Source organism: Convolutriloba macropyga, chromosome 15, assembly GCF_964194025.1.
Source record: "Convolutriloba macropyga chromosome 15, txConMacr16.3, whole genome shotgun sequence".
Taxonomy (NCBI): Eukaryota; Metazoa; Xenacoelomorpha; order Acoela; family Convolutidae; genus Convolutriloba; species Convolutriloba macropyga.
Window position 1 is genome coordinate 36524258 of NC_134482.1, and position 12690 is coordinate 36536947.

At 35.1% G+C, this 12690-nt stretch overlaps 1 protein-coding gene across 1 annotated transcript in view; it reads right to left on the reverse strand.

Annotated features, from left to right (window-relative positions):
- The window catches only part of LOC142354172 (uncharacterized), a 104428-nt gene that overhangs the window by 65061 nt on the left and 26677 nt on the right, over nucleotides 1–12690 (reverse strand). The window contains exons 8-11 of the mRNA XM_075406433.1: nucleotides 6633–7433; nucleotides 5187–5987; nucleotides 3084–3884; nucleotides 1374–1711 (exon numbers count right to left, since the gene is read on the reverse strand). Coding sequence (XP_075262548.1) covers nucleotides 1374–1711; nucleotides 3084–3884; nucleotides 5187–5987; nucleotides 6633–7433 — 2741 coding nt within the window. The remainder of the gene's footprint in view (nucleotides 1–1373; nucleotides 1712–3083; nucleotides 3885–5186; nucleotides 5988–6632; nucleotides 7434–12690) is intronic.

Below are 12690 nucleotides of genomic sequence, written 5' to 3' on the forward strand. Positions count from 1 at the left end.
ATTTTGATTTAAAAAATTGCATTTTTAAGGTGTCAGAACAATGCTTATAAAGCCACTACACCAAATTATAAAGTTTTAAATGTACTGCTAGTGCTTCAGTGGTCAGTGCGACTTGATATAAAACTACCGTAACCGAACATGGGATTATCTTGTACACTTATGTATGATAAAAGACACTTGTGATGCCGACTGCTATACGCTATATCCCAATCGGATTATTGAACAAAAAAAACCAAAGGGAGAAAATTGGGTATAATGGTGTTGGGTATACAGCAGATTGCGTATTTTCAGAGCAGTTATATTGCACGTGACCTTTTTTATAATTGCCCGCGAATTTTTTTTCCAAAACTTCATAAAAATGAACAATGTGATTTAAAGTTTGCTATTTGCTAAAGCTGCTCTATTTTTAAGTCTTAAAAACATTGAATAGATAAAGTGCTTTTCAGAGGCTGTAGATAGGCGCTTCACCTTTTTCTTAGTTGCTTAATCAAATAAAATAATCTAAATTAAATAAACACATTTATCTACAACTGTCTTCCATTCTAAGATTTTGAATCCCCCAGTACGACATGCAACCCCCAGTTACAGAGCACGTGTCTTCACATAGTAAATCACTATGTAAAAATATGGCAAGTGCGTCTGAGGGTGTAATTAATATGCACCCACTAAGTTGGGGGGGGGGGGGCACAAACGGAAAAGATCCAACATTTTAACAGCGTTTTTATACTGGTAAAAACGCTAGAAATGTATTGTAAGTGATAAAAATTAGAGCACTCAAAACAAATTTTGTTAATATAGAACAGCCTGTTTTATAAATTGATAGAATTTTGAAGGACAGTTGAGAAAGAAAACAGTGAAACCAACAACATGTATCAATTATTTTTCTTATTCAATCGATTAGGCGGAACAAAAAGCACGTGGGGCTTTCAATAAGTTAAAACCCATTCATGCTTTCCCTGTCAAAGGAAAACAATTAATTTGTGTAGGCGATCCTATCTGCTAACGTTGTCATGTTGGTGACGTTTGGTAACCAGAAAAATTGTTCGACGGTGGGTTAGGCCGAAAACGGGTTGATTGATTCTGCTATCAACTCAACCAACAAACCAACACCCCATCCGTACCGTTTAAGATCCCCCGTTGCAAGTTATGCGTTTTTATATAACACGTTAGTCTATATAATTTCGCAAGCATGCGGGCGTGAAATTTTCTGTGCTCCTTAATTGGGGGGGGGGGGGTCCGTTTTGCCGTGACTGAGAAACCCTCCCTATCGGCCAACTTCCCTAGCACGTGATGTTTTTCTATGATGTGAAGCATGACAACAATCATGTAAAGCATGAAGCTGCTACAAAGCAAAAGCTAAAACTACAACATACAACACAACATTTCAAATTACTTGAACAGCCCGTCACTTTTGGGCCAAACTTGTCACCCAACGCATTCCCTGTTGTCGTATCGCTACATTTCAAGCGAACCTCAAAAGTATAAGCGCAACCCGCAATTTGCAACCCCGTAACACTGCAGGTACTGTCTTGTGAACAAGTTGAGGTCTGTTGCGGTTCATGGGGTGACCTGCACGTTGGTGTGACCATGACTTGAATGTCCGAGTTGCTGTCGGAACCGATGTCGTAGGTGACTTTTAGTGTCATAGAGAGACTAGGGCTCGAGATAGCGCTTTCTTTGACATATGAAACCGAGGTTGGTGTTGATGGTTCTGTGTAAATAGTTGCAACCATGTCAAATCAAATATTCAGTAATTTTTCAAAATTTTTGGTAATTTATATGAAAAAAATGAGCTAATTACAGCAATTTTTGGATTAGAAAATTCCGATTATTGGCTTTGAATATTTCAATTCTCCACGCTCCTTATTTCATAAACTTTTAACGAAAAATTTAAAAAAATTTTGATAGATCTTTAGGGATTAGATTTTTCAGGTTTCGGGAATTAGAACATTCCTAGTCTAGAACATTCTGCTGTAAAATTTCCTATTTCGTTTTGACAAATCTCAAAGAAATATAAAATTTATTTTGTCTATATAAGAATTTCGTTTTAGAACTCAGTTTTTCATTTTCATAAATTACGAAACAAAGTTTATGAGCTCAAAAATTTAATTTCAAAATCTGGAAACCAAATAAATTTTTATTCTAAAAAATCCGAAACCTTAAATTTTTGATGAACAATGCTACAAAAAATCTTGCGCTTTTAACAAAAATTTTCAAAAAAACATTGAAACAAAAAACCTTCGCGAATAATGTGATAAGATGTTTTTGTTCTGCAGCTACCAGCTTATATATTTTTTAAAAAACGAAAATTAATATGTTTTAAGATACAAAATGTCAATTAGAAAGTTACAAAACGCTTGTTAAATTATTTAAAAACCAAAAACTCGTGCGAATTGCTCGCACAGTTTTTTTTCTAAAATTTTAATCTTTTGTTAATAACAGACAAAAATAATTGCAAATAAAAGTTTTCAGTGAAAAATAATTTTGTTGCAGAAACACGTTTTGTGTTCAGCAGTAACAATTGAGGAGTATTGTTCTAAAGCTCAAAATGTTCTTTGAAAATATTTTTCAATCATGTTCTAGACAAAATCAATCATTTAACTACTTAATTTAGCGTTTTTGTGATTTAATATTTTGAGTTTTTAAAAAAATTGATCGTTTGTAAATTTTAGCTCAACATTTTGAAAACTGACTAGAATAGTTATAATTAATTAAACAATCACTGTATTCTTATTTTGTTGCAGCAAGATTTTTTGCAGAAATTTTTTTTTAATTTCAAAAATATTTTACTGATATACAGGAGTTTAATATATTTGTATACCGCTATCAATATCGATCTAGTATCACATTTTTAGTTAACATTAACCAACAAAAAATTATGAATATTTAGCAAAATTTTCTCTTTTTTGGGAGAAATTGAACAAAAATTTTGAGATGAAACCAGATTGAAAACAGTTTCAGCATGCGTTTTTTGTGCACCCATGCTCAGTTATAGTGTGCACCCAATACCCACGAAAGAAAAATTATTCTTCATAACTATTAAGCAGTTCAAAAACAAAAACGGAATCGACACATATCCTAACTTGTGCATTGCTCGAATGTAAGCGCGTCACCATCAACTTGTCCTCCACTTTCAGTGCAGTAGCTTGTAACTGTGACGTCATATTTGCAGCCAGCTGTGGGCAGGTTGTCGAAAGAAAATGATCCACTTGTTTGTTCTTTAACCACAGCACTAGCAAGACTGCATCCAGAGACCCTAATTTTGAATCCGGCTGATATTCCGGACCCTACCGTTGGGTATTGAAACCCTAGTACGGAATCTGTTACTACAGTTTGTGTATGGTCAATTGAAGCTGCTACAGGTTTCAAGCAGAAGCTTAATGTGACGTCACTAAATGTCTGGCCAGTATCGGTTGCTAGCGACGCGATAACTTCGTGTGTGGTTCCGGGCTCCGTCAGTCCAGAGATAGTATGAGGAGTAGTTTTTAGTGCATCTACTTTAGCTGCGCCATCTACTGCAAGTTGATATGACGTAACCTGGACGTTGTTGTTTGCTCTCGTTGTTTCGTCCAGCGGCGTCGCCAACGTTACGGAGGTTGTTGTCCGACTGGTGATGGTAAGCTGGAACTGTGTGCAGAGAGCCACATCAAGACGGTCTCCCTGGACAGTACCACAAAAGAGGACAATTCCCAACTCGTAGCATGTTCCAGCCATGAGTCCACTCGCCGACGTTTGAAGTGGGTTTTGAGTTTGTAAAACATCGTTGACGTACTGGATTCCGTATGATGACAAGAGGCCGCTATCCTGACTGGCAGCTGAGCCCAATATTATTGCTTGACTTGTTTGAGTAACAGTCGAAGCACTCATGTCAATTTTGGAAGGTTCTGCAAAAACGCAAGTCTGTATGTATTAATTTAATTGGTATCATCGCAGAAATTCAGAAGGAAGCATGATCAAATGTTAGGTTCAAAATAGGGTGGTTAGAAGACTTTTCAACCCATCCATATCATAACAGTAGGTATAGGTTACGTGACTCTGCTTGAATTCAGTGAGAACTTCTGGCTTCTGAGTAAACTTCTGGCCTCTGAGTAAAACTGTTTAGTGGATTGATATATCAAGCCAGAATTTCATAGTGACTTTCTGAGTCATGTAACCTTGCCTTTAAACACACAAATTGCAAGTTTAAAAATGCCAAAAGTTTATCAAACTCAAATTTTGGTTACAGGATGTTCTGGCATGCTAACTTCTCACACGGGAACTTTCGGAATTTTAAAACTTGAGTGTTTTGTGGTACAAAATTGATTAAAGAGAAGAAAATATTGGTAAGGATGAGCATGATAGAGTTATAGAGGCAAGAAGTTAAACACAATCTCAAGAATCAAAGTTAGTGGTTTGTAGGTGCAAGACTTTGCCCGAAGGTCACAACTGTTTCCTTCTCCTCCCGTGAACAAGATAAGATACTTATTTCTTGACCCGGTCCAGTAAGAACAAAACATTACGTTTTTTTACAATGCTAGTTGAGAGCTTATGTTAACGAGAAGTTCAACTAGGCATTGAAATTAAAACCTTCCATCAGATAAGTGTGAAAAAACGAATTATACCTGCTTTTATTCCAGGTGTTGGGCGGGGTCAAGGAGGGGGGGGGGGGGGGGGGGTTGTGGATTAAACAATTTCATCATGAGATATAGTAGACACAAAATGAGTTAAGCAATCATAAGTTAGCATATGAACAACCATTGCAGGTTAGATTTTGAAATAATAATAAAATAGCGAAACTTATTTAGTCTTAACCGTGACTCTTGCCAAAGGCAAATAAACCCCAGTTTCGTCATTGATGGGTACGTCATATTTCTTTCATAATATGAAATGAAATCAAAAATTCTAAACTTTGTTTTTTTTTAAAAAAAGAAATCAATTAATTCTTAAGCTTAAATTGATAACCTCTCTATGAAACGAAACTCGAAGCATTTTCAACAAAGTTTTGGTTGGAAATTATCGGGAAAATTAAGGAAAACCCTGGCTGACATGATGCTAAAATAAACGAAAATCATTTTTAAAAAGATGAGATCCGGTAAACTCAAAACTAAGTGCAGCCGACACCCTTGTGAACAGGCCAAATTTATCTTCAGGTTCGACGAGCAAAACATCGAAACAGGAAATCCAGTCTTGTCAACATTTATTCTAACTTGTGCATTGAGTGAAGGTCAACGGATCGCCGTCAACTTGAACTCCATTTACACTGCAGTAGCTTGTAACTGTGACGTCATGTTCGCAACCAGGTGTTGACAAACCGTCAATCAAAAATACTGCAGACGTTTGGTCTTTAGTAACGGGACTGGCAAGGTTACACCCGGAAACGCTGATTTTATACCCAGTTGCTTCACCGGAAGCAACAGTTGGATACTGGAATTGTAGTTGATTGGTTGATGGAACGGTTTGTGTATGATCAACGGTAGCTGTTACAGGTTCCAAGCAGAAGCTTAATGTGACGTCACTAAATGTTTGACTAGTGTTGGTTGCCAACGATGCAACGACTTGATGTACGGTTCCGGGTTCGGTGAATCCCGTGATTGTGTGATCGGAATCCTTTGTCGCATCCGCTTTTTGTCCTCCGTCAAGAGCCAATTGGTATGACGTAATCTCGACGTTGTTGCTAGCTCTTGAGGCTTCGTTCATTGGCGCTGCCAAAGTTACAGATGTTTTGTTTTGACTGAGAACCGTAAGTTCAAACAGACTGCAAAGAGTTTCGTCCAAGCGATCGCCTTGGATGGTGTCACAAAACAGGACGATTCCCAGCTTGTAACAGGATCCAGCGGTAAGTCCACTAGCTGTTGTTAGAAGCGGATCTTGTGTTTGTTCAATGTCGTCGATATATTTAATACCGGATGAGGAAAATGATCCGCTATCCTGACTGACAGCCGTGCTCAGTGTTATCGACTGCGCTGTTTGAGTTATAGTTGAGGCGCTAATGTCAATTTGCGCAGGTTCTACAGAAATGAAAGTTCATCAGAAACTAATGTTTAAATTTGTCGATCGAAATCAGGCAGGTCAAAGTTTTTCCCTTCGTCCAATAACAATGACGTATTATTTTATTCAAAAAATGGAAAAAGTGATCGGAAAATTCTAGGAATAAGAAACCCGAACGCAGTTCAGCAACGAAAGCTAGTGGCAAAACCAATAAATTTATTCCACTCTGAAAACAAATTGTTTGCGATTATGAGTCCAGAATTTTGGGTGCATTTTTACGTTTACCATTTCGATGTTAGTCTAGGAAGTGATTGAGCGAGTTCGTTCATTTAATAATTACAAAGAAATTCGGAATTGTATTTTATTTATGTTTACTTTGTGCCAAGAGATTAGGCCTTCGAGGGCAGATAATTCGTTCTAGAAAGTTCGCTGCTGGTGGTGGTGGGGGGAGGGGGGTTGGAAATACCCATATTATAAAAAAAAACATTGAAGACTGAACCAAACAAACCAAAAATCAAACTAAAACGGATCAGAAACAGTGATTCTCAATTCTGACATTGTGCGTCCAACGCTCAAATGCATAATTCAGTTCTCCTCCAGGTTATAGGACCATAAATGGTTGTAACAAAAAAGAACAACTATCAAACCCCGACGAATAGTCTAACTTGTGCACTGCTTGAAAGTCAGAGGATCTCCGTCAACTTGACCTCCATTTACAGTACAGTAGCTCGTAACTGTGACGTCATGTTCGCAACCAGCAGTTGGTAAATTTTCGAATGTAAACAATGCCGATGTTTGGTCTTTAACCATAGCACTATTTAGGTTACATCCAGACACGCGAACTTTATATCCAGCAGCTTGCCCAGAAGCGACAGTTGGATACTCGAACTGTAGTTGATTGGTTGATACAAGGGTTTGTGCATGATTAACAGTAGCTGTTACAGGTTTCAAGCAGAAGTTTAAGGTGACGTCACTGAATGTCTGGCCAGTGTCGGTTGCTAGCGACGCGACTACTTCGTGTGTCGTTCCGGGCGCCGTCAGATCAGAGATAGTATGAGGAGTAGTTTTTAGTGCATCCGCTTTGGCTGCACCGTCTACAGCAAGTTGATATGACGTAATCTCGACGTTGTTAGTTGTTCTTGATGTTTCGTCCAGTGGAGTCGCCAATGTTATGGAACTCGTTGTTCGACCAGTTATGGTTAGTTTGAATTGGGTACAGAGAGCTTTGTTCAGACGGTCTCCTTGAACGGAACCGCAAAAAAGGACGATCCCTAACTCGTAGCATGTTCCAGCGGTAAGTCCACTAGCCGAAGTTAGAAGCGGATCTTGAGTTTGTTCGGTATCGTCTATGTATTTGATCCCGTATGAGGAAAAACTTCCACTATCCTGGCTAACGGCTGAGCTTAGTGATATCGTTTGCTCTGTTTGAGTAAGACTGGAAGCGCTCATGTCTATTTGAGCAGGTTCTACAAAAACGCATATTTAAAGGCATTAAAATGGAGCTCTGAAAATCGCATCATTAATTATGAATTGTTAACATAAAAATACCATCATGTTCTTAATTCCTTCAAACTTACGCAGTCATATATAGATTAAATTACTACCGAGAACACAACCGACTAATGTCAGAGCAATTGCTCTCGAAAGAGTCTTGTTCTCGAACACGAGAAAAGATATGACAGATAAGATTTCTACTGACTGAAAGCTTTTTAAAAAAAATGACAGCTCAAATCTTAACTTTGACGATACCATAAAAGACACATACAGTTGAGTCACAAAATTCTGTTTAGTTAACTGTTTAGCACCTTTAATACTAATTGGAACTTGATTCTGAATTTTCACAGTAAACGCCTGTAATATTACAAAATTGGTGACGAGGCCGGGTTTTTTCTTCAAGATTTCAAAATTCTCCTTTAAATCCTATTAAGGTATTATCATGCCACGTGAAAACTAGTGCAAAGTCAAATTCATTATTATAATTTAAATATATATCATAAATATTTATAGGTACGCACTCAACAGTAAGGAGTCGGTTCTGCTCTCTTCAAGGCCCAAATATAAGGGAAACACTTAAAAAGCAGTAATCGAATACTTAATATCTTAAACATTGCAACAGTTTTACAAAATGTAAAAAAGTGAGTCGCTTAAAATTAGAGTTAACATCAGCATACAATTTAGCAAAAATGGTTTGTGATTATTCTTCATCACGACAACAAAAAATAATTTCTGCAATTGCACGATTTTGGCTAAACAAAACACAGCTAGAACAAAAAAAATTTTTTTGGACTTTTTTCTGTTCTGCGTGTTATCAATGAAGCAAAAATTTTCAAGTTTATAATCGGTTTTTTCCTCGTGTTTGTTCTGTTTCGAAATTTTATATTAAAAGAATTCTGATCAAACCCAATTATTGCGGTTTTTCTTTTTGTTTGATAAGGGATATGAATGAATTGATTTAAAAATTTTAAAAATGAATTCAAAAAGAATTGAAAAATCATATTAATGAATTGAAGTATTTGGATTGGGAAGTAAAGTAAATGAAATGCTTAAAAATTGGTAAAAAATGAAATATAGAATGCAAACTTTACTTCTATGGGGACAGTTTCCGCAAAACATGTTACGAAACCAATGAATCAAAATGTTGAAGAATTTCAGAAACAAAACTGAAACTAGGCTGGTATTTTTTGGTAGTTTTAACTTCTTTTTGTTATGGTTTGTATAAAAAATTCTGATTAAAAACAACTTTATAATCTTACTCTGACGAACGAATCAATAATATATCACAACCTCAATTCATAATAACACATCAAATTTCTTTTTTTAAGGAATCAATTTCATTTTATAACCAAAAACTATTTATAACGAAGATCAGCTCATGAAAAGAGCCCATTTGGAATGAAACTGTTAAAGTTTATTTACGATTTTGCAATTTGACATTTCGAGCAAAAGTTTGCAAACATTCCCAATTGATATTCTTTCGCTAACAGATGAAAATATCGATTGCAAGTATGGCATTAATTTTCATTGATGATAGAAACTACTTGTACTAATTTGCTAAGGAGAGGAGTTTTTGTATAGCTCTTTTGACTCTATGATCACCTTTATTCCTGTTGTTTGGACCCCTTTTTTGTTTCACCATCACATCAACCTAGTTGGTTTATGCTACGCATCTCTTTGGAAATACATATGCTCCTTTACACCGCAAAGGCAGACCTGAATTTCCTCAATTAAATTTGACTGAGATTGTAATTTTATTCCTTTTCACTACCTTAGTAAATGAGATTTACATTAACTTTGAGGAATTTTTGTTACACTCAAAAGTTAAGCCAATTCGAAGGGATCTTAGTTACCGAATTCTACAAAGTTAGAAAACTTATAAATCATGGAATACAGGCCATAAAGCTTGTAGCCTGAATTCTGTTTTGGAAAGTGACCTTATCCCCTTTCCATCGAATTTTTTAAACTAAATTTGAACTAAACATTGCCAAAAAATTCCTCAACTTAAAATTTTGAAATTGTACAACATTTCTCAAAAGATTAACACACAATTAATAATCAGTGTTAAAATCCGATTACAATTAAGTTTAATTGAAGTTAAAATTAGCTATGAAACCGTGGAATTATTAACATTTGTTTTTATTATTGTATTAATTTGTTACCAAATTGTGGACTTCACTCACTACATTTAGTAACCGGATTCCGTTTTTGAACTTTCAGTCGCATTTTCCCAAAAATATGAAATCGCATTTTCCCGCTTTTGAAAATTTTCTGCTTTTGAAAATCAATCACATTTTCCCGCTTTTTGTATTACATTTTCTCAAATACATGAAAAAACCCATTTTGGCGGAAGTTAGAAAACAAAAGGTGTAGCTTGAATTCCCCCATTGAAGGTAACCAAAATCCATAACGATTATATCAGCTAAATCCTATTCACGTCTGCCCTTGTAATGTAATGCTCGATAACTCTCGAGCATCGGAGGGACAACTGAAAAGCACCTGCTGCATACATGATATCAAACAGCAGTTAAAAAATTGAAACTATCAACTGGTGGGTTGTCTTTTTATGCGTGCGTTTTTGGCCTTGTTTTTTTCCAGTTAACTAGGTTGTCATTATCAACACTATGCATAAGTTTTTTTCAACTAAGCTGTTGAGGAATTTTTTGTTCTTTTTTGTTAAAAACATCATTTAGAACGGATAAGAAAATCAAATCTGGATCCATTTCAATTTCGAAGTTTTGACTGTGCAAATGATTACGCATAATCTTTCCTTTTTCAGAGGTTCTCCACGTTTCATTTAGCAAAAATTAGGATAAATCAATTTCAAAGTTTTGTTTTGATCTTATTTAGCAATTTTGTGTAGCAAAGTTGACAAATTTTCCGTCATTTCTGCTTCAAAAACTTCAATCATTTTTTTTTTTGAAAAAAGGTATATAAGTACCGGACGTTTGAACATTTGTGCGTGAAAAGGGCCAAAAATATCGACTCAAGTAACCAACCATGTTTCGGTATAATGACAATTTGAGAAAATATACGCTAAAATGGTTGTAGAAAAATGTAATAGTAAGGTACTCTTTAGTCAAAATCGTCAGAGGATTCGATCAAGGATAGAAATTCATCTGGCAGTTTATTTTATCGAAAAGTCTATTTTTGAAACAAATGCTTTTTAAACTGACCCATGGGATTTTGGGAGCTATTCTATGTTTTGACTCATTTTTTCTGATCCCTGCTAGTTTCCTGTTACAAAAAGATGATATTTGCCGCCTAGAGGAATGGATTTCAATTTTTGTTAGTAACTACACAGATTTTTTTCTCCGATTTATCAAGTTATGTAAGCGTTCAGAAGTTCTTCTCCAGTTCTGTTTTCAAAATGAGTATGACTTGAGATGGCACAATCTTGTCGAAACAACAAATTTTTGCATAAAATTCAAACAAAAAAGAATATCTGCTAGAAAATTGGAAAATTGAACAAGCAACTTTTCCGCATTCAAATACAACGCATCAAATCAATGCACTGCTATTATTCTGTAAAATTTCTCCACCTTTGAATGCTCTGTGGAAAGAGTAAGGAAATTAGGTGAAAAGTCTTCAAATTTATTAACCAAAGTTCCATCAGATCACAAAATTTACTGTTGAGAAGCACTTTTTGAAGAAAAAAAACAACATTGCAGGAAAAACGATAGAATTTTTTAATCAAAAGTCAAATTGATACCCCCAGGCATTTCAATTTCATTCCACATATTCAAATGCCGCAAAAAAGCTTATTTTTTTACGAGTTTTTAAGGTTTTCGTGTTTTTAAAGTCATCATTTCCTTTCTGTTTCCTTAATCTCAGAGTCCAAACAATAACCAGAATTTATTCAAACAATTTGTATAGAAGGCCCGTGTTTTGAAAGATTGTCTCATGAAAAGACTTAATTTATTAATGCGGTTTGAATAAAGGTATTAAAATACTCGTATGAGTTTCATTATTATGGACAAAAATCCAGCAAAAGCAAATCTTTTCAAATAATATAGAAAAATCAGAAAAGTTATAAAAGCGTTAAAATTTTAGGATTTTACTAGACATCTTGTCAAAACACTGAACGTCCGGATAATAGCTAAAAAAAGCATGCCAACTACAGTTTTAGGAAAAGAAAATGTCCAAATTTCTGGTCACAATTGACGGACTGAATCAGTAGAAGAAGCAGCAGAAGAATCAGTAGATTGAATCTTTTTGAGAAAAAAAAAATGCAGCAGTGTTCTTTCAAAAAATTTTGTTTCCACGGATGGGCGCAAAAAAAATGTTTGTTCTAATACTGCAATAAAGTATTGAAAGCGGTTCTGCGCTAATTACGTTGAGTTAATGATTGTTAGAGCTTTAAAATTTAATCAAAATTAAAAATTTTTAGTACTGAAAAATGATTTCAGAAAAATTAAGAAACGAAGAGACATCAGCTGAAATAGATAGCCGATGTTTTCCTGTTTGCGCGTTGTGTAAAAGAACTGTGCTTGCTTGCTCGCGAAACGCAAGGAACATTTTTGAGTTGTTGCGAGACGAAAAACCGGCTGCGTTATACTTTGACTAATTTCTTTTATTGTAAACCAAAAAATAACAAAGATTGGAACATTGCTTCAATTGGAATTGTATTTGAATCTGGACTTTCCTTTAGTTTGAATTAAAACAAGCAAGTTAATTTCAAATATTCCGACGAGAATTTGGCCGCCTGAAAACATTTCAGATATTATGCCAGATATTCAGCAGCCAATTCAAATTTAAATAAAGATTTCGTTAAATAAACAACTTTCCAAATTAAATTTTCAATTAAGGTATCATAAAAATGAAAATCTTCAAACTTTTTAATGAAAATTCCTTCAAATCCACGTCTACTGTTCTGGAACTCTTTTTCTGAAGAAAAAATTTGAAACTGTGGTAATACGTAAGAAAAACCTTTTATCATCTGAAATGCAAAACTGTTACAGGGAATTGACCTATTTGATTCCATTAAAAGACACGAATGCTTGTTTTGTTCACAATTATAAAGGTTTTGATTTTTTTATTAGTGAATCAGAATCTGCCTAAATCTCCCAATCAAGGCAGGAACTAAAATTATTCAGAAAAAATTTTATGAGACTGTCTTTGATTTGCTAGATGGCTTCATGAATGGACTCATGTTACATGCGGCCCGAATACAACTCCTTTAAAACTACGATAAAGTTAGACAAAAGATAATCAGTAATTGCAAAATTT